This window comes from Manacus candei, unplaced genomic scaffold (assembly GCF_025592945.1).
Source record: "Manacus candei isolate 608988 ecotype Guabito, Panama unplaced genomic scaffold, ASM2559294v1 h1tg000015l, whole genome shotgun sequence".
In the NCBI taxonomy this organism is placed as follows: Eukaryota; Metazoa; Chordata; class Aves; order Passeriformes; family Pipridae; genus Manacus; species Manacus candei.
Genome location: NW_026138063.1, coordinates 4,473,823 through 4,493,319, shown reverse-complemented (window position 1 = coordinate 4,493,319; position 19,497 = coordinate 4,473,823). Strand labels below are relative to the sequence as shown.

Below are 19,497 nucleotides of genomic sequence, written 5' to 3'. Positions count from 1 at the left end.
GTCATTAAAAAAGAATAAGCAAGTTGCTTCTATAAGGTTAAAGTTTATTTTGCATAGCTTTGCTCAGAGAACTCCTGCCTAGAGATTCTGCTTACTGGTAGGCACAGTTTGTTCTCAGAAAAAACAATCTGTTTTCTCCTTATTTACAAACCTTTTCTTTTAGCTAGATATTCACAGTTACCTTTATGTCATCTTTGGGTTATTTGACATTTATTTATCATTTCCTAACTATCATGAGCTTTAAAGCTTCACTCCCCACCTTTTCCCAAGGATGCCATTCTGTCTGATCAGATGCTGTAATCCCTCCAGGTAACAGCAGGTCTCCACAGTAGCAGTCATACCAGAATTTTTATTCCTTACCCATTAAAACATAGGTTAACTTTGTTCCTAATTTTCTGCTTTTTCTGGGATGCTAAACAATTTTTCTGTGTATCCCATTATGCTAATAACCTGTAAGGAATATATCTTCATTGCTAAGTCATACACATGGGTTATCAAGGATAATCTTTTACAGGTCAGGCAAAGAATGGAGTAAGGAGTTGTCTTAAATCAGCAAAAGTCATCCTTGAGGTACTTTTCTTCTGATAGTTTATTGCAGTTGAGTTACATTATCTGCTTCTGGGAACCTGCAGGGTTGTCTGTAAAAACAGTCAAAGCTCCTTAGGTTGGACATGGTCATTCGTGTTTCTGTAGTTGAGCTGTGTTGGTGGAATACAGTTATATCAGTCTTGTTTTGAGCTACTGTTTTTATGGATTTGAGGCTCCAGGTAATCCAGTAACTGATCCCAGGCTCTGAATGAAGGGCAGCTCCTGTCCTAGAGTAATTGAAGTGGCACATGAGCACAATTCACTTGCAAGTATGAAACAAAAAATGTTATTCTTAAAATGCAGTTTCTGTTTTGAAACATTACTTTTAGAATATTTCACCAGCAGCTGGAATTAGGGTGGCTTTGTATTATATAAACAAGATAATCTTTGATTTTAAATTAACTTTACACTTCTCTATACTTAATGAAAATTTATTGTATTTACTCGTTCTCATCTATGTGAAGGCTTAGTTTCTCTAATACTTTTTTAAAAAGTTCTTTAAACTGTATTATATTCACAACTGGCCAGAATTATTATTGTTACATCTACAGCTACATTCACGTTTATTGACAGTTTTGGAGTTTATTCTGTTCAATATATTCTCAATTTACTCTCTTGAAAAAATAGTTTTTCATATGCTGTCAGAGTTGAATAATATGAAAAATAATAGAATTGATTTTCATTATGCTGGTTTATATTATGTATCTCTTTGGTGCAGTCCCTGCAGACCATCTGCCATGTTGTAGGAGATGGTGATTTGTCACCTTTCCACAAACATCAGGGACATCTGTTCTGGGTTACAGCTTTCTGTGTAGTCTGTAGCTGAAGATCTAACTGAGCTCTTCTGGAGCCTTTTGGAGAAATGAAGATTGTAGGACACTTCTGCTGTTACCTCTTTCTTCTGGGAGAAGAGACAGCCACAGTTTAAGCACAATTTTCTCCTTTCTTTCTTCAGTTGCAAGATAAACGGCCCTTCACTTGCTTCCCATCCTTTTTTTATTTGGTCGAGTTATTGCACAACAAACAGTTGCAAAAGTGCTTAAGAGTACCCAGATGTGCTTGGATTAGGGAACTGAAATACATTCAGCTTCCATCCTCTGCTTTTCCAGAATGACTTTGATAAAAAGTATTTCAGAAGCTGCATGGAAATTCTTTGTGTCCTGCTTAAAGGAAAAAGCCTGCAACAACATCCAGTTATCTGTTTGAATAGGACCAGTTTTGTTCTGAAATGCAGGAATTTCTCTTGATCTCTCAGATGCTTCATAAATGCTGTGGTCTGACAATCACAATGTCATTAAGTCAGACATGCCATGGTACCTTTCACGGGAATACTCAATATTTGACTTACAGGTGTTTTATCTGTTGTCAGCACTTCAACAGGAAAACCTTTATGATGATGATGTAGTTAATTGTTGCATGAGGTCTGTTTAACAAATTATTAAGAAGAAAAGTCGTGCTTTGTTCTTTGTTTAAAGCCAACCTTTCCCAACCTTGAATGTTATGACCTTTACACAGTAACAGTCCAAATTAATTCAAGTTTGGATGTCAATACTTCCTTCCATGTTTCCTTTCCATTTATCTTGTACACATTTGTAAATCCATCAGGAAATTAGACTGTCTGTTCTTGATAGAGTTTAAATCTGAACACACAAGAGGACATGACATTAATTGCTCTCATCTAGGTAGAAGAGGAGTTCTTCAGAGTAATTTCATATCTCTGTAATAGTATACATTTAAAATGGGAAAATGTAGAAATGCAAAAAAATAGGCTTAACTGAGGAATAATTGAATGCAGAAATGGAAGGTGGAGCACAAACTAAAGTGTGTCTGAAAGGCTCTGAGACAGATGGAGAGACCACTGGACTGAGAACACAAATATCTTTAAAACCATGAAAAACATGGCTAAGGGGAAAGAAGCTTCAAATAAACAGCTGACAATGGATGCTCTCTTCACATCGTCCTTCTAACAGAGCTACCATGGACTCAGACACATAATTGGCTGTTTCTGCTTAACAGATGTCCAGAACATCTTTGGAGAAACCTCTGTGTCCACAGTGTTCTTCAGTGGAAAAGGGCCCTCAATTACTTGGGGCAGTCCAATCCATGGAAGAGTCTTTTGTCTCATGTTGCAAACCTCAGTAACCTGAGACCACGTTATTTCATGTTCAGAGTTTAACATGGAAAAAAGATCCAGCTAGTTTAAAGTTGTACTTGTGAAGTGAGTTACTGCCCTGTATAGATGACAGATATCTTCATGAGATGGTTGTGCTAAAGCCCATAAATCAAAACTTTGTTTCCTCAACCCAGTGGTGTAACACAAATGGACTTAACACCTTTTGGAAATGGTAGCTATGTGGATGTTCTCCTTGAGTTGCACATAGCAGTAGAATATAATATGTTTCATAACAGTAAATAGTAGTATCTTTTTATTTCTGGAAAGAACCTACTTGAATTATGCTCTTGATTACTATGTCAGTGCTGTTTTCTCAATTTCTTCCAATTGTGGGAGGTTGTTCCTCATAATGAAATTTCAATTCTTAATTGAATTTCCCAGTGAGTTACAGTGTAATTAGAGGCTGTATTAGAAATTACTTTCAGATTATCTCAGAAGTCCCCATCATAATATTGAACTCTTGCATATACTTCAGGTTCTGCAAGCTAAAGGGATGAGCACTGGAAAAGGTGTAGCTGAAAAGCTCTAGTGTGGACAGAATCATTGCATCTAAGAATGCATATTTCTAACCAAATAAATCTATTTTTTGTCGCCTTTTAGGTTGTCAAGATATTGCAGATGAATTTAGAGCACAAGAAATTGATGGACAAGCTCTCCTTTTGTTGAAGGAGGATCACCTCATGAGTGCAATGAATATTAAGCTTGGACCTGCATTGAAAATCTGTGCACGTATCAATTCCTTGAAGGAATCCTAGGAGGTGAACACGAAGGTTTAAACAACAGTTTCTCAGTGACAGAACTGACAGTAATATGCCAACATATTCACTGTGGCATGAGTGTTACTGTGATGTTTTGTTAAATTGATGGGGTTTTCCCCACATAAAGACTTAAAAACGTTCCTTTGATTATACCAAGTAGTCCTCTGTAGTTTTCAACAACTAATAGGTTCATGGTAAAGCCTGAGTAATATTTTGAGTTGAAGTTTTTCATGTAAAAACATGGAGTGAAATATGCTGTGATAGGTTAAATATTCCCCATCATGTACTTCATCTTATGAGTTTAAGGTTAACACCCCAGCCCCTACCCCAATCTAAACACCTTTTAGATTGTGTTGCTGTAATCTGAAAGATTTTCTTCCCACATACAGCAGTGTTTGGACTGAACTGACAGAAGTGTCCACAGACCCTGTGGAAGCACTAGTACCAGTAAAATGCTATGCATTTAGTTGTGCTCTCTGAGTTTCTTTTAGTCTTGAGCTAATTGTTTGTAAGGGGTAGGTTGGCAGCTGACTTACCCTCATCTCTGCCACTATAGTATTTTCTTGAAGTCTGTAAAATACTATAAACCTTATAGATGTCTCATCAAAATCCTCATGATCAGGCTACTGACACTCCTGCCAGAGGTAACTGAAGCACATGTTACTTTACTCTTTGAATGCTGCTATGCACTAAGGGGGCATTAAGTGTTAGGTTTGTAGTTTCACATGCTGCTAGTTAAGCTAGACCAGCAGTTCTCAAATGGGAGATCAGAGTGGGCCCTGAGGAGGTGTGTGAGCCCTCAGAGTTCAGGTTCCCAAATGCCTGGGTGTGAGGGGCTGAACGCTGCAGCCAGAAACAGTGTTGAGACAAGTTACTGGAGAGGCTGGAGGTAGAGAAGGGACAGCACAGCTCAGATGTTCTTTTAACTGATACCTCTTCTGACATGTCTTTCCCTGTAGTGCATTCCCATTGGCCCACTGGAAGCTCCCAAGCACCTTTGTTTGTCCCCTGGCCGGTGTGAGCTGGGCTTGCAGGACTCTGAGGAAGGAGCACAGGGCATTGCTCCATGAGGCCCCTTCAGAGCTCGCTGTAGGAGCAGCTGCTGCTGGCATGAGGGAGCCCAGAGCTGTGGGTCAGCAGAAGGAATACCAACACTTGGCAGCTCTAGGAGAAATCTCCAGGGGCCCTGCTTTGTCCCTCTGGCAGGAGATTTTGTCTTGGATGCTGCAGATTTAGGCAGTGGGATTTTAATGTCTCCCACCATTTTCCTTCTCACACTCTTTGTGGAACAAACACGTGTTTCCCCAGTTTCTGATGCTCTTGGGAGCTGCCTGAGCTCTGAGGCAGCAGCACCTTCTTGGCCTTTGCTTCTCCATCACCTGTGCACGGATGTTCATGGATGTATTTTGTACCTTCTGTGCCCTCCCTTTTGCAGCTCCACTCCCCTTGTGTACAGACCTGGATCCCTAAACTCTTGTGTAGGGAAAGAAGGGTACGTGTGCTGGTAGTTGTTGTGTATATTTGAATTAAATATGTGTACTTGTCTGCAAATAATGTATTTTGTATTTTATGCAAATTAATGCATTATATGTGATTGTGTAAGGAGGTATTCGGGAGGACTGTAAAGTATTCCTGCAAAAAGAGGAACTGACCTGAAGTTTGAGAACTGCTGCCCTAGATCAAAAGGAGTCAATGCACATACACTGGCTGAAAGGCAGGTTTGTGTATTAATTATTATGTATAATATTTAACTGATGACTTTAAAGAGTAAATTGGGATTACAGAAAAATCTGTGCTTCATTTTCCTTTAATTAGACCATTACTTTGTTTCCACTAACAGACTTTCTATCCTTATCTTCTGGAGATCAACATTAGAATAATTGTTTTTAATTACAACTGTTTGAGCTTATTAATAGCAGATATTATCAATATTTTTATTAACCACTGAAGCTCCAAGTTAGGACAACCCATTGCTGTTACACATTGGTATGTGGTGAGAGCCCTTGTCCAAATGTCACCAAAGGCTTTAGAGAAGGAATTGATGCCTGGGTTTATTTTGGAGGGAAGTTGCTAAGCACTTTCTAATTTGTTTTTTCTGTCTTCGATTACTGTTGTAAAATAAACTTCTTAGTTGAAGGTCCAGCATTTGGCAATGTTCATCTGAAAGATGTTCAAATGATGGAGACAGTGTGTTCCCATTTGTAGCATTTCTGTAAGATACACAGTGTAGCATATCTGTAACATATGTTCTAAAGGATATGTTCTGTTTTGATGAGCTAATTGAAGACTAAAGATATCTTAGATATTTATCCTTTGGCTTTTGTCTAAAAGTTTTATTATTTTTATACAGAAAGTTCACTGGCTAATTTTTAATCTGTCTTCTGATTGTACTGTTCTTAGGCAATGTAAAAAGTAGGGCTGCATAAGTGTGGTTTGATAATGGCTTAAGGCATATTAGAAAACGTGGACTTAGGAGTCTTATTTAGACCTGCAGTTAATCAGTGTTACATGCATGAGAATTTCATGGCTGTTTTAATTTTGCTTTATTAGGCAGCTTTCAGGAGAGCTCCTCCAGCTTGTGTTTGTCCAACTCACTGCCAGGTGCCAGGAGCTCAGAGCAGACCCCAGAAAGGCACATCTGTTCCTGTTCTTCTGGTGCGTGACATTCCCTGTGGGTTTGGGAGAGCCACAGATAGTGAGTTGTGCTTTAAATATTTCTGAATGCAGCAGCTAAGAATGTGGGCCTTCTGCAGATTGGAAGTTTTTTCTCCCTCACTTATTTTGGTATTAAACTGGAACTTAAAAGCAGACACAGCTGTACCAACCTGTGCTGGTAGAATGCACTCCTGTGGGAGTGTTTGCCAGCATAGCTGTGTCAATAAAATCAGATTTAAAAAAAAAAAAGGCACACTTGTATGTGAAAATAGGCTGGAAAATTTCCAAGTGCAACTGAAGATTACTTCAGAAGCTTTTGAATTTACTCAAAAAAGCAATATAATACTTAGACTAATAGTCCTCCAGAACCATTTTACTTACCAACCACTTTTTGCTGTTCAAATAGGTGAGGTTTTCCCAGGCTTATACTACCATTTCCCATGGCTTTCCCACACATGAGGCTGGACCCCCTTGCAAAAGAGGAAGTATTGCAGGTTTTAATTGACTGGTTTTTAGCACTTGCTCCCATTGGATGTATCTACAAGAAATCCTTTTAATTAACTTTATTTCCTGGGGTTTTGCTTTCTGTATTCAGACTTCTGCTGTTGTGGGCTACATCTCACAGTAATCCCTACAGTATTTCAATTCCTATGGGAAGAAATGCAGGATGTTATGGGATCTTTGCTCAGAAGGGAGGTATTTTGCATGGCTTTTTCCCTTCCTTTTTCTTGAGTAGTCCCCATCCTGCCCTACTCCTGAATGCAAACTGCAGCATTAGCTCAGGGCAAACCCTTTTACAGAGCACTGGGCTGAATGTGACTGTCAAGATTTCATCCAGTAGAATTAGAATTATTACACTTGTCTCAGCTTCAGGGTTTATTTGGGGTTTTAAGGAAATACAGAGGAATGATCAAAATGGGTGCTCAGCCTCCCCTGCTTCATCTGGCTCACATCACTGAGCTTTGCAGCAGGAGCAGGGAACTCTGGTGAGGAAACTTGGCCACCTTGTCCCCGATCACCAGAGAGTGTTTGAAGGGTTTTTAGACAGAGAGTTTTGTAAATCCCTTCTTTACCCATTAATCCATCGTATTTTTTCCAGAAAGGAAGTTCTGGATGGCAGGTAAAACCTTTGCTAGGTTTTTATCCCTGAGATATCTTAAATGGAAGGTTTATGTCCTGCAAACATGCATTTCCTCATTTCTTTCCTGTGAAAATATTTTTTTTTACCCCCTGACTTCTTTTTGGACAAATCACAGTTAGTAATCCAGCCTTTCAAATAGAAAGATGGAGTCTACCCTAAGTGCAGATGTGGCAGCAAGAGGAAAGGAATAGGATAAACCCAAGTATTTTGAGCAGGTCTGTGACAGCTGTAAGGAAACATTAGGAAAGGTGTGGGTTGAATGGAAGTTTCTTATGAGGCTGGACTGGGTGTAGTGTGTCACTGCCTGGCATGCTAGCTAAAACTTATGCCTATTCCAGGTGACTGTTCTCATTTTAATATCACAGTATCATTGCAGGAACTTCCAGCTCAACAGCTTAACCGATTTCTTACACACTGACAAGTGTAGAGTTCTGAGTGATCAGAGAATTCGGTGACACCTTTTTTAGGAGTCCCCATTTTGCAAATAATTAGGCATTCACATAATTTATAACATGAGTAGTTCTGATTCTATTGAGACAAGTTCATTCAAAGTAAGCATGTATAAAAAAGCTTGCAGGGTTATTTTCTCACCAGTATTGCATAGAGATGTCCTGTTAGCATATATTTAGAAATATAGTTGTTATCATTGACCAAACTTCTACTCATGGATTGTTCCAGGCTGCAGATAATGACTCTGCAAAAGAATCAATCTAGGGTACTTTTTTTTAAATGTTCAACTTAATTAGTTTATTAGAGATGGAGACAAACTAACATTTCAGAGTATTTTGTTTTCAATACGTTGTTTCTGTTCAATGCTGAGTGGAACAGGTATGAGCAGAGCTATAAATGAGTAATTTCAATGTAAGCTGTTAGTTGCTCGTAGTGAGTTAATTTTCAAGTCATTCTTGCTCAGTGGGCTGCAGTTTGAGACAGGAAATATTGTGAGGAGAAAGAAATTTAAACTCATTTAATGCTTAGCTCATTTAAGATAACCCTAAATTAGGTTAATTTTAAAAGAATTTGCCTTTAGTCTTGAGAATTTATTTAGACCTGATCGGTTCTATGTAGTTACATCCCCTGAATGGCTTTGCAGATACTGACATTTAAACAAGAGGTGGTGATTATGGGCCAGACAAGTGCCAGCTGTGTCCTGCTTTATCCCCTGGGTCTCGTGGTCAGCACTTTCACATGTGCTCAAGGCCCCACCTTAAGCTGTGTAGGTTTGTGTAACCTCAGCATTAAAATCCCCACACACCTGCTCATTCCCTTGAAGGTTGTGTGCAGTATTTACTGATCCCTTACAGTGATGTGGAAGGAAAAAAGCAAAAGTTCAAAGTCGTGAATATGTTTTTCATTACAGGTATATAGGAAGCTCATATTCCAGCTTTTGTAGCCATGGATCTAACTTTTCCAGAGCGTGGTTCTGGGAGTCAGTGTTGTGAACAGATTTCAAGTTAAAAAATGTTAAACTTCCAGCATATATTCCTTCTAAATCATCCAAAATAACTCTGTACAGCAAGGAGCTACAAAAAAGAGACTTAAAAAGATTTTTCCTCTTCAAGTAATTATAACTTGAGCACAATTGTACATTCATAGAATAGTGATCATAAATAATGTTTAAGTGCAATACATAACACTTAAGGAGCATTCTAATTGTGTTTTAAAAGCACTGTGTTGGTTCATAGGGTTGTTGAGAGGCTTGTAGTGTTGTTCCTAGTCCTAAATGAGGGTATGTGTGCTGATTATGGGATTAGGCTCCAAGCAGAGATGTAATCAATTCCTGAGGTGTATCTGCCCTGTGGATGAAGCCCGGGCAGCCTGTGGGAAGGATTGTGTTGTCCTCCATTACCTTGCCAGGATATTCCCATCCTCTGGCAGCCTTTTGCAAAGTCATTTTTGGAAAGAACAGTAAGAGGTTCTGCACACTCAGCTTCATTTTTAAGTAGTCTTTGTGTCACAGAGTGAGCAAACCAGTATTGATCAGGAAAGCTGTAAAGATGAAGGGTTTTATAATTTAGTGCCAAACACTCAGAGTTGAAAAGACATAGAATATCTCATTAAAATCAGTGTTGATTTGTAAGACATTCTCTATATGAGGAAAGTACAGAAGTTTCTCATTAAGGGTTAACACTTTGGCTGCTCTTACCATTAATATCAAATAATCCTATAAGAATTAAAGGCTGTAAAATATTTGAAATGTGTAAGTCTGATGTACAGAGGAGATGCAGCAGTGGTTGTCTGCAGTTCTTTTGTTTCAGGTATTACCACCATCCTGGCATAGTTTCTGTCCTTCCTGGCAGTGAAACTGTCACCCTGTTCTAGAGAGGAACATGGTCCAGGGCTGCATGGCTGGATCCAGGGATCAGTGTTGGGACAGCCCAGAGGCACAGGTGTAAAAGAAAATGCACAGAGGAAAAGCCATAATTGCTAGGAAGGCAATAAATAGGATGGAGATCACTGCACAACTGGTATCTCCCTCCATGAATAACAAGGATGGAAGTGGGCTTACAAAGGGAGGTACCATGAATATGTTTTAAAATACTCACTCGGGCTCAGACGCCCCAGTGGATGCTACGTGGAGAGCTGCAGTGCCACTGCTGCCACAACAGCCTGAAGGCTGATGCTCTTTGGCATTTTCCCCTAAAAGTATGGAAGAATAAATTTAACAGTAACATCAATCCATTAATGTTTGTTTTGGCTGCATGTTGTGGATTCCCTGTGGGGGAAAAAAAATAGAGTTTTAAAAACTTCAAATGGCTTTAGGAGCATTGCAGCAACTCTGGCAATTCTGCCGTGTTGTGTGAACTTTAATTAGGGGTTGGGCAGCTGAACCACACTGATAAATAAAACACCCCAACAGCCTCACCCAGCTTGTTGCAGTTCCAGTTTTGTGTATGTTTGTGAATCAGAGACCATGAGACCATGCAAAACACACCTGAAATGGACTGGAAAATAACTTTGCCTTCATCTGGTGTTAAATTAATTTTAAATGAGGAATTTCTCCCTGCCTGCCTAGTCTGTAGGAATTAGTTATTTCATTATCTTCTGAAATGCCTGGTGCATTACTGTATTTGAGGTATTTACTGGTTTTTAAATGGAATTAGGTTTTGTAAATATTTTGTCAGCCCCGTTTCAGTGGGTGTCCAGTTTATATAAAACCTGAAGAAATGCTGTGTCAAAACCTTGTGTTTAGCCATGGTTATCCTATAGCATCTCCTGCACTGACAGCAATTGCAGTTTGAGAGGAGGGAGTGATTGCTTAAGGTTGTTTTTCCAGTTAACATTGTATGTGCTTTCCCACTTTTAACATGGAAGTAGAATTTCCTCCAAGTACGTTTTCCAGCAGAAAAAAATGAAATAATTTGTGGTGCCAAACACTTCAAAATATGTTGCTAAGTGTTGCCTCCTCTTATTGCACTAGTTTTAAAATTCAGTTTTTGATCACTTACTGTCCTTTTGATGGCCTTTTTAACAGATTTTCCCCCCAAACCACTTTCTACTCCTGAAAAATGCTTGTGTCCTTTTGATTACATCATGGAAGCCTCAAAGGAATTTACCCCAGACTGTGGGTGAAAGAAGCACTATGTGGGGTGAAGTAATAAAAGAAAATAATCAGACTTTAATATGTTTCAGAAATGTAAGATTAATTTATGATTCAGATGTGATTGTGTATTCTTATGGAGTGAAATATTGGAATATTCTTTTATAAGAAAATTTAGAGCCCACATAGCGTTAAATTCTGCAATTAAATCTATCTCTATAATTGATATATAATAATGTAAATTATAACCCAAAAATTTAAATTTTACAGTGGAAGAGCACACAGTGAATTATGTAAAAGTATGATCTTCACTTTGTGAGTCATTTTTAAGAAGCACTTTCCTATTACCAACTAGCATGTGAATGAATTTTAGATTTTCTCATTTGTTATGATCTGTAGAAGTGAAACTTCTTTAATGTCTGTTAATGGGTAAATCCATCCTACAAATGCTGAAACAAAGCACCTTATACTATGCTGCTTAAACTTGCTTGTAATTGCACCTTTTGTTATCTGCAGAGTTTTCTTAATGAGTATTCTTGTGTGAAATCATTGTTCCCTGTGGGTCTGGGGGAATGATTAACCAACCTACAGCATCATTTAGTTTCTCTTCCAATACAACATTGTATTGTGAGTTCAGTGCTTCAGAAATAAATGCTACTTTCATTTGTCTGCTTGGGTTGCGTATCATTTATTTCTCTTCTACAAAATTAAACCAAGTCCTTTATAAAACGGTAAGAATTTGGAAATTAAGGGTATTTTTGCTCGAAGCCTGACTAATTCTTTCCCTACCATAGTCACCCTTCATATTTAACTATTTTAAAGTAGTTTTGACTTCAAAATAAACTGTATTTTAATTTAAGCCATTCTTTAGCCTTGGGCATGTATTTATATATAGCAATTAACCTTGTTGCTTAGGTCTCTGACTGTAGTAATTTAATTTTTAATATGTACTTATACATTACAGGAGCAGCAGCAAAGAAACAGCGAAGCTTCAGCACCTCTGCTGTGGCTGTGGAAGTTGCACATCTTGCACTGTTTTTGTACCATGTAAAGTTTCTATTTCTGTAGGAGCTGTAGCTTTACATTAACTAAAAAAATTTATTTCTTGTTAGACAACAACCCTTAACTTCAGTCAAGATGACACAAAGCCAGACTTTAAATACACTTCAAAAAAATCACAGAAGTTGTTTGAACTTTGGATCAGCACCTGTATGTAGCTCCAGCCTTGAAGACTTTATTGCATTTTGTACTGTAAAACCTGAGATCATTCCATGTGAAGGAAATGTAAAATTCTGTCATAAACATGAGATTTAACAGAAAACTTGGCTTATATAAGCAGTGGTCTTTTAAACATGTAATCTGAGGTTGAATCCCGTGAACTGACAGCGCTTGCAGTGCACTGGGACCAGTGTCCTGCACTCCAGTGCAACATTCACTACAATATTGGCCTTCTTCCCATGGAGTGTAGCTCTGGAGCTGTTTCCTTGTGTTGTCTGTAAGGACCCAGCCACAGAACCTCAGCGCCCACACTTATTGCAGCCTTTCCAGCCAGCAGCTCATTAACAGATGACAATCACCACACCCGGCTCATCAGCTGGCTCTGTGTTTTCATTGTCAAAGGGCACAAAGCAGAATTTCCAGCTGACAAATGGGTCTGAGCTCCATGTCCCCTCTGCCAGCTCCACCTCGTGGCACCGGCACCAGTACACGGCTGCCAGGAGGAAGCTGTTGATGAAGTACAGCCAGGGCACGTTCATGTCCACGTAGGCCGGAATCTGCGCTCCCAGGAACACAACCAGGACCTGGAGAACAACTAAAGGTGCCCAAGTGCCAAGAAAGCAGATGAGGAGTCTGCTCAGGAGCTGCCACTTGAAGCAGGTGGTGGTGTTGGACGTGTAGGGGAACATCAAAGCAGGCTGACTGGAGATGGAGACGAGCCTGGCAGACAGCAGGGTGCTCACCATGTCCTTCCAGCGAGCCAGGAGAGCAGTGCCCAGGAGCAGCACCATGGCACACGAGACTGAGTAGCTCTGCAGGCTGGCAGAGACAGGGCACTGGTAAGGAGAGACACTCTTCTGAATTTCCAGCTCTTCATAGACAGCGGGAACTTTCAGAATACAGAAAAACCCTGAAATCCATATAATCACCACAGCGAACACGTACAGTGATTTCTGGCCTCTTTTAGAGAACGGGGATGTCTGGGAGACAGTGGTGTAATAGTCCAGAGCAGCCACGAGGTACACGGGGTAGTGCAGAATCCCGCAGGTGAGAGAGGTGATCTGGGTGAAGAGGCAGATGTGGTACTTGGTGAACCGCATCCCCCAGAGCGCAAAGTCCTCAAAACAGAAAATGAAACAGAAGATCAGCAGCAGCGTGAGATCGAGAAGTGCCACTGAAATGCAAAAGTATCCCATAAAACTGGCTTTCACGTTTTTTGGCTTAACTTGCAACATGAAGAAATCAAGGAAGACTTTTCCGAGCATGATCAGGAGCAACACGCAGCTGGTTTCAAGAGTTTGGTTGCCGTGGGTGCAGCGGTACTGACCAGAACCATTTTCACAGAGTCTGGCAGCCATCCTCCAGTGGTGAAAACAGCAGAAAGTGTCACAGGGCACAGTGCTTCATCTCTGAAAAGGAAAAAGTTAACTGGAGTTAGTGCACGTTTGAGTTGGTGTGTCCTGAAAGGCAGAGTTGGAGCAACTAGAAGTCCTTGGCAGTACAGCTTGAGAAGTATCAACAGATACACAGATACGTGTTTACAAGCCTACCTGGGCTCAGCGCTTCACCCTCTATCGGCTCAAGTGCATCCTCTAACACCTGATACGTCTCACAGAACGACTTAATTCCGTCCATGTTTCGTCTTCACGTACCGGAGGCTGCGCTCCTGTCCGCGGAAAAGGAAACCTGCACGAGAACAGGGTCCCGCTCGGTAAGTGTCTAATAACAATAACAATAACTTATATACTGTACCGCGGAATCACCATCCAGGCTGTGCGGACCCGGCTGCGGGCACAACCCGCACCCTGCGCACGGAGGGACCGGCGCTGCCCGCGCCTCCTCCCGGGCGCTCCCGGCCGCTGCCCCCCGCCCTCCCGGCGGGATCCTGCTGCTCCCCGCAGGGACAGGGAGGGAGGGAGGCGGCCGAGGGGGCTCCGAGGGGCTGCTTCTGCTCCCCACGCCCGGCCCCGGCACCCACCTGCGGCCGCCGCTCCTGCCCCGCGCCATCGCCTCCTCCCGACGGGGACCGGGCGGGACGGGGCGGGACGGGGCGGGATCGTGTCCAGGGAAACGTAACTTAACACACATCACACATCCAACAGATAACATGTAGCACATATAGCACAACACAGCCGCCCCGAGGAACAGCTTTCGTGCGTTGTGTCTGATCCCCCGGCCGAGGGAGACGAAGCGCCCCGTGGTACCTCAGCGCCATGGGGCTCCCAAATCCTTATGGATGTGGCAGAGAAACGCTTTGGGTTCTAAACGTGTTATGTGGTGGAGGGGGGGGAAAGGCTTTGGCGAGGGGTGGGGGCGCTTCAGCGGGAGCCTTCCGAACCCCCGTGACTTGGCTGCATGGCAGGGAGCACAGGATGCTTCCCTTTGGGAAGCTGTGAGTCCACATGGTGGGTGTTGTTTGATGTATCCAAGTGTACAAAATGTCAAGTGGCTGGGAGAACTTTCTCTGAAAGCAACTAACTCTCTGGAATTAAATTCAGATATAAGTAGAGATTTCCCCCCCCCCTTTTTATTTTCCCTTTCTCCTTCCATGGTTTATCTGAAGGATTAAATAACTTCACAGGGAGAAAAAAAAGTGATCGGTACTGTGAAAAACGTGAGAGCTTCAAGTAATCTCCAGCAGCATTCACACCTGCAATAGTTACTTGTCCAAACCATTTTTCCCAGGATTGTTGCACAAATTGGAGTATAATAATTTACACCTGAGAGGGTATTGCACCTTCTGAATACTCAGTCCACCCACAAGTATCTGAAGGCTAATGCCTTCAAGAGTAGTTTTCTTCTTAGTTCTAACCCAGGGCAAAGCAGTGAAAGTGATTTTCCCAGTGGGAGCTAACAAACCGTTTGGATGCTTCTGTTGGATGTTTTGGTTTGTCTGTGTTCATGTCTGTCGTTATGACAGCAGAAAATACTCTACTGGCCTGTATGGGGAGATGCCTGGGTGGTGGAAATGAGCAACCAGGAGGGGACAGGGACAGTTTAGATATATTTTTCTGCTGATAAAAATCCCAGTGGGTGTGTGATGTCCAGACTATGTCAGATCCATGCCTAGCGACCCTGTTGAGCAGGGTCCTCAACGTGGCCCATGTTACATCCCAGTTTCATGTCGTGGCTACTTCTCAGCTTCCCTTTCCCTCTTCCACCTTTTTCAGCTGTTTTGAAAGTTTGCTTATTATGCACAGGTCACCCCTGTTTTCTGCTCCTGGATACTGTGTCTCATCTTCCATCCCAGAGAAATGATGGTGCAAGATGGGATGCCCTGGAAACCAAATGCAGAGCTTGGCATTTGCAGGTTCTTCTCGCCGTGCCAGAAAAGCTGCTCACACTCAGAACTGGATAAGGGCTGGATCTTCCTTTGCAGGAAAACTTGCAGGTACTTGACAAACATCATGTTTCTGAAAATAATGGCTTGAGCCCATCCTGCCCGATTAAAGAGGCTGCATTTATATCCACGGGCAGCAATAGAAGGGTTTAAGAAATCAGTTTATATTTGCATGCAGGCAGCTAGCTGTCTGTAAAAACAGAGAGGAGAGTCCTCCTCCAGGATGAGGCAAGTGAAATAATGCAGCAAACCTCTTGCAAAAGCTGCCTGTGTACTACAAGCTCGTGTGATGGTTCTGTGTCCTCTGTTGTAACAAGATATTTGCATGAGGCTTCCTTCCTTCTTCAAGGCTGTTTCCTGCTGCTGGTTGCTTATACTTTCAGTTCTGTTGTTGAACTTAACTGTAAGAATAGGATTTTAGAACAAAGGGGAAACCAACAAGAGAAAAAACCCTCTCTGATTTCAAATCTAACTTGATAACTTTGTGAAAGAAACAGTGACTGAGCGAAGTGTCCTCACTGAGCAGGGGTTGGGCTCTACCCTCTCCTCCCTGTGGCCTCAGAAGTCACTTAAGAAGAGCAGTGTGGACCATTACAGTTCCTGCATGTTGCTTCTGCCTGACTTGGGCCAGGAGGTTTCCTTCAGGCAGGGGCAGGTGCAGATAATGAATACAACTCCTTTCCATGGAGAAGTGTGGGGTGTCCTTCCTGTGCAGTCAGAACTAAATCTTTGCTTTTCCCCTGCTCTTCCTTTCTGGGAGGTGCTGTGCTTCAGAAGCTCGTTGCCACCTGACCCTTTATGCTGTTGAGCAGAAGGAAACAATTTAAACCTCACTTCTGTGTATTTCAAGAAATCTGATGTTGGCATCTCGGCCACCTCAAGCCATGTGGGAGAAGACAAGGAGATAAGTGCATATGTATGTATTTTGATGCCACGTGTGGGGAAAGCTGTTCACTGTGATCTCCTGCAAAACACACTGTGAACTCCTGCAAAAATGATTGTGAAAACTCCCTCTCCTGAGCAGTGAGGGGCTGGGGGAGACTTGGTTTGGAGAGGGATGGTCACTACAGCTGTGGGCAGAGCGGGCAGCAGACCGTGGTCATTGTGGAATGTTCTCTGGAACACATTTGTCTGTAGGGATGAGCTCCAGGCTGGTACAGCCTTGCCTGCATCCTCCCCTCGATGTGCCTTTAACTGGGTGTTGCCCAGCTGAGCATGTTTAATGCCCTATATTAGATTTTGTGCCTTGTCAGCACAGGATCAGCAGCTGGAGTTTTGCAATGGCAAGCGGTTGTGGAGCTGCTGTTCCTGAAAGGCTGCATGGCTCAGGAAGGACAGGATGGTGGTTATGAAGATTTAAATTTTTTAATAAAATATTTAACTAATAGAGTATGTAACTAATAAACTATTTAACCAACTTTATTTTTATCTAACTTTATTTTTAAGGAAGAAAATGCTTGACCAGTGTGTCCCATTTGCAAGATGTCTTCATTTACTTTTCAGGAATCTTATAAGAGCACAGACAATGTGGCTTTAGATCTTCATTTGAGGTGCTCATCTTAAAAGTAACAGGTTTGTTCTTGGGAAGGTCTTCTTGAGGAGAAACACATTTTCATAGTAATTTTAAATTGAAGACAATCTTGTTATAGAATCTCAACTCTGATTATTCAGTGAAAATCCAGTGAACACAGTGCAGAGTTGAATCCATGGATTTTTCAGGAGTGGTGCTTCCTTGGTTTGTGTGCCCACCATGTGCTTTCCCAGTGCCCATGGTGGCCCTGCAGTGTTGGTGTTTCTTGGCTTGTCTTCGACACGAGTAATTTTTCAGGGAACTAGAAGAAAGAAAGTACGAGCAAGGCTCTGGAAACTACATCACATGAACCAGTAATTTATAAAACCCGCTTGGTGGCTTGCTGGTCACTTGGATAAGGAACTAAAATTGAGACTAAAGCCAACATGGAGTGCAGGGTGTGAGCTGACTCCCTTGTGCTGCCCATAAATAGCGAAGCTGAGCCAGAAATCTTCTGTAACCTTTTAGTATATCACTACCTCCTGGTAGACTTTAATTTTAAACAAATTCTGTAGTGGCACTTTCACTTAAAAGGAAGCTTAAAAGGGTGGAAATGTAATTTCAATCCCACCCTCAGTGTGAAGAATTCAAAACTCCATCTTCTGACTCCCAACCAACAACCTAATTACTGGTTGAAGATTCATGTGCCAGAAAGAGAAAATAAGAATTTACTGAGGGCCAGTGAGAGTCACCCAGGACTCTGCTCCATGTTCCATTTATTGACTAGCAAAGGTAAAATGCCAGTGTCTCTTTCCTAAGCACCTACATCCTTCACTGGATCCAGGCTCCTGAGTACTTTTGGGGATCACAAGCTGAGCCTTTTCAGTGTTTGGCTTCTGTTGCACATGATGAGGATTAATGGTTGTTACCACCTGCAGAGAAGGCTTTGCTCTTTATCTAAAGCAGGATCAGTGTTTACTCAGTACTGTTAGCTCTCCTTACTTCGACTTGCACTGAAACCCTTTGCACACTGCCTTTACTAACTCTAACTCTCTCTAATGTCTTTTATCATAGAACAATTTTTTTTTCTGAGTGACCATTATTTTCACATGCAGAAAAATACACATGGCAGAGCAAATGCCTCTGTGCCAGCCAGGCAGGAATGGACTCTTTGTGGACACTATCAGGAAATGTGCCTTTTGTTTTCCTGCACCTGTTGCTGAATTACAGATAAAATAATCCAGTGCTTTATTAAATAAAATGAGAAGCCCTAATGAAATTGTACCAGCCATTACCAGGAAGTCTATTGAAAACATTCAGCAGCTGCTTCTGTCCCAGTTCCCTTACACTGATAGGATTGTTTTGCCTGTGTCCTTGTGCTCTGAGGAGGGCACAGTGCCTTGGACCATCTCACACCACTCTCCTCTCGCTCCCTGGGAAGGATTTGGTCAGAATCAGTAATAAATGATGCTCAACAGCACCTCTGAGTTGTACAAGTTTGTTAGAAGTTGGTGTCCCAGGTCCTGCATCTGAGTGTTTTGCAAACATCAGGTCATGTACCCTGACAGCAGTAAAGTAGGTAAAAATCTACTGGTTTATTCTGATTCTATAGAGGAGAGTTGATCAGAGAGGCTGAGAATCGAATCAGTGAGCCCTTCTCCTTATACAAAATACCTCAGCAGCCTGGAGTGAGCTGGGGATCAGCCTTGTTCAACAGTTAAATGTCACCACTCCTTCACTGAAAGTCTCTGACAGAACTGATCCCTCTGTCTCTGCTGTATTTAAAAGTCAACCCATCTGTCACAGCTGTGCTGGCAAGTGGGTGGTGACTCTTCCCCAGGACAGCTGTAGTTCCTAACAAAAACTGTCTAATTTTAAAGAAAAGGTAATCCCAGCACTAATGTCCGTGCTAAATCTTGCATAAAAACCACTAAGAAGTTGCATCTCAACTGCTTTGGAGCTTGGGAAAAGTTTAATACACAATTTCTGGTACAAAAAGCATAACAAAGAATGGTGTTCAAACTTGGATGGTTTAAGGTTTGGTTTTAAAAATGCATGAGAAGTAGGTGGATGAAATGTCAGCCAAGGAGTAAGTGATGCACCCTCCCCTCCCAGCCAGGGAAGGAATCGCTGCACCAGGGGCAGCAGGAGCAGTGGGAGGACACACAGGCCCTCAGCATCTCCTGCTGGAGTCCTTTGGGACACTGAGAGTGAGCAGGATATTACCTCCAGAGTGGCTCCTGCCCTGCTTTTTTGGTGTTACAAACTTGTGGATCTACTCTGAGTTCATCCCAGTGCAACTCCCCGGGGAGTTTAGACTCAGATATATGTAAGACAAACAAAAGCTTTCTAGAATGCAGAGAAATAATTCATATAGAACTTCTCTATTGGAAAATTTGATCTGGTCAGAACAAGGCAGGGGGGATGGGGAGAGGAGAAGGACGTCTCTGTTACAAACAGTTGGGCTGTGTCATCTACAGTCAAGGCTATGGGAACCAAGAGCTCGTTTAGGCTCTGGAGCAAGTGAAGGGGAAGCTGCTCTCTTTGTCCTCACTGGGGTCTCTCCAGGGAAG

General features: G+C 41.9%; 2 protein-coding genes across 11 annotated transcripts in view; one reads left to right on the top strand and one right to left on the bottom strand.

Annotated features, from left to right (window-relative positions):
- PHC3 (polyhomeotic homolog 3) overlaps nucleotides 1-12,114 on the top strand; it is a 35,758-nt gene extending 23,644 nt beyond the window's left edge. For 6 of the 10 annotated variants that reach the window (XM_051781704.1, XM_051781705.1, XM_051781709.1 and 3 more), the window contains one exon: nucleotides 3,362-11,525. In XM_051781704.1, the coding sequence (XP_051637664.1) occupies nucleotides 3,362-3,516 (155 nt within the window). In that variant the 3' untranslated portion in view covers nucleotides 3,517-11,525. Of the gene's footprint in view, nucleotides 1-3,361; nucleotides 11,526-11,968 lie in introns of those variants that run through there. The other 4 variants (XR_007903581.1, XR_007903578.1, XR_007903580.1 and 1 more) reach the window with 4 other exon arrangements.
- Nucleotides 12,115-12,173: 59 nt separating this feature from the next.
- GPR160 (G protein-coupled receptor 160) lies at nucleotides 12,174-13,754 on the bottom strand. The gene is made up of 2 exons (XM_051781752.1): nucleotides 13,625-13,754; nucleotides 12,174-13,483 (listed from the first exon to the last, which is right to left on the bottom strand). The coding sequence occupies exon 2, from the start codon at nucleotides 13,430-13,432 to the stop codon at nucleotides 12,416-12,418; it is 1,017 nt and encodes a 338-aa protein (XP_051637712.1). The 5' UTR covers nucleotides 13,433-13,483; nucleotides 13,625-13,754; the 3' UTR covers nucleotides 12,174-12,415.
- Nucleotides 13,755-19,497: the final 5,743 nt, after the last annotated feature.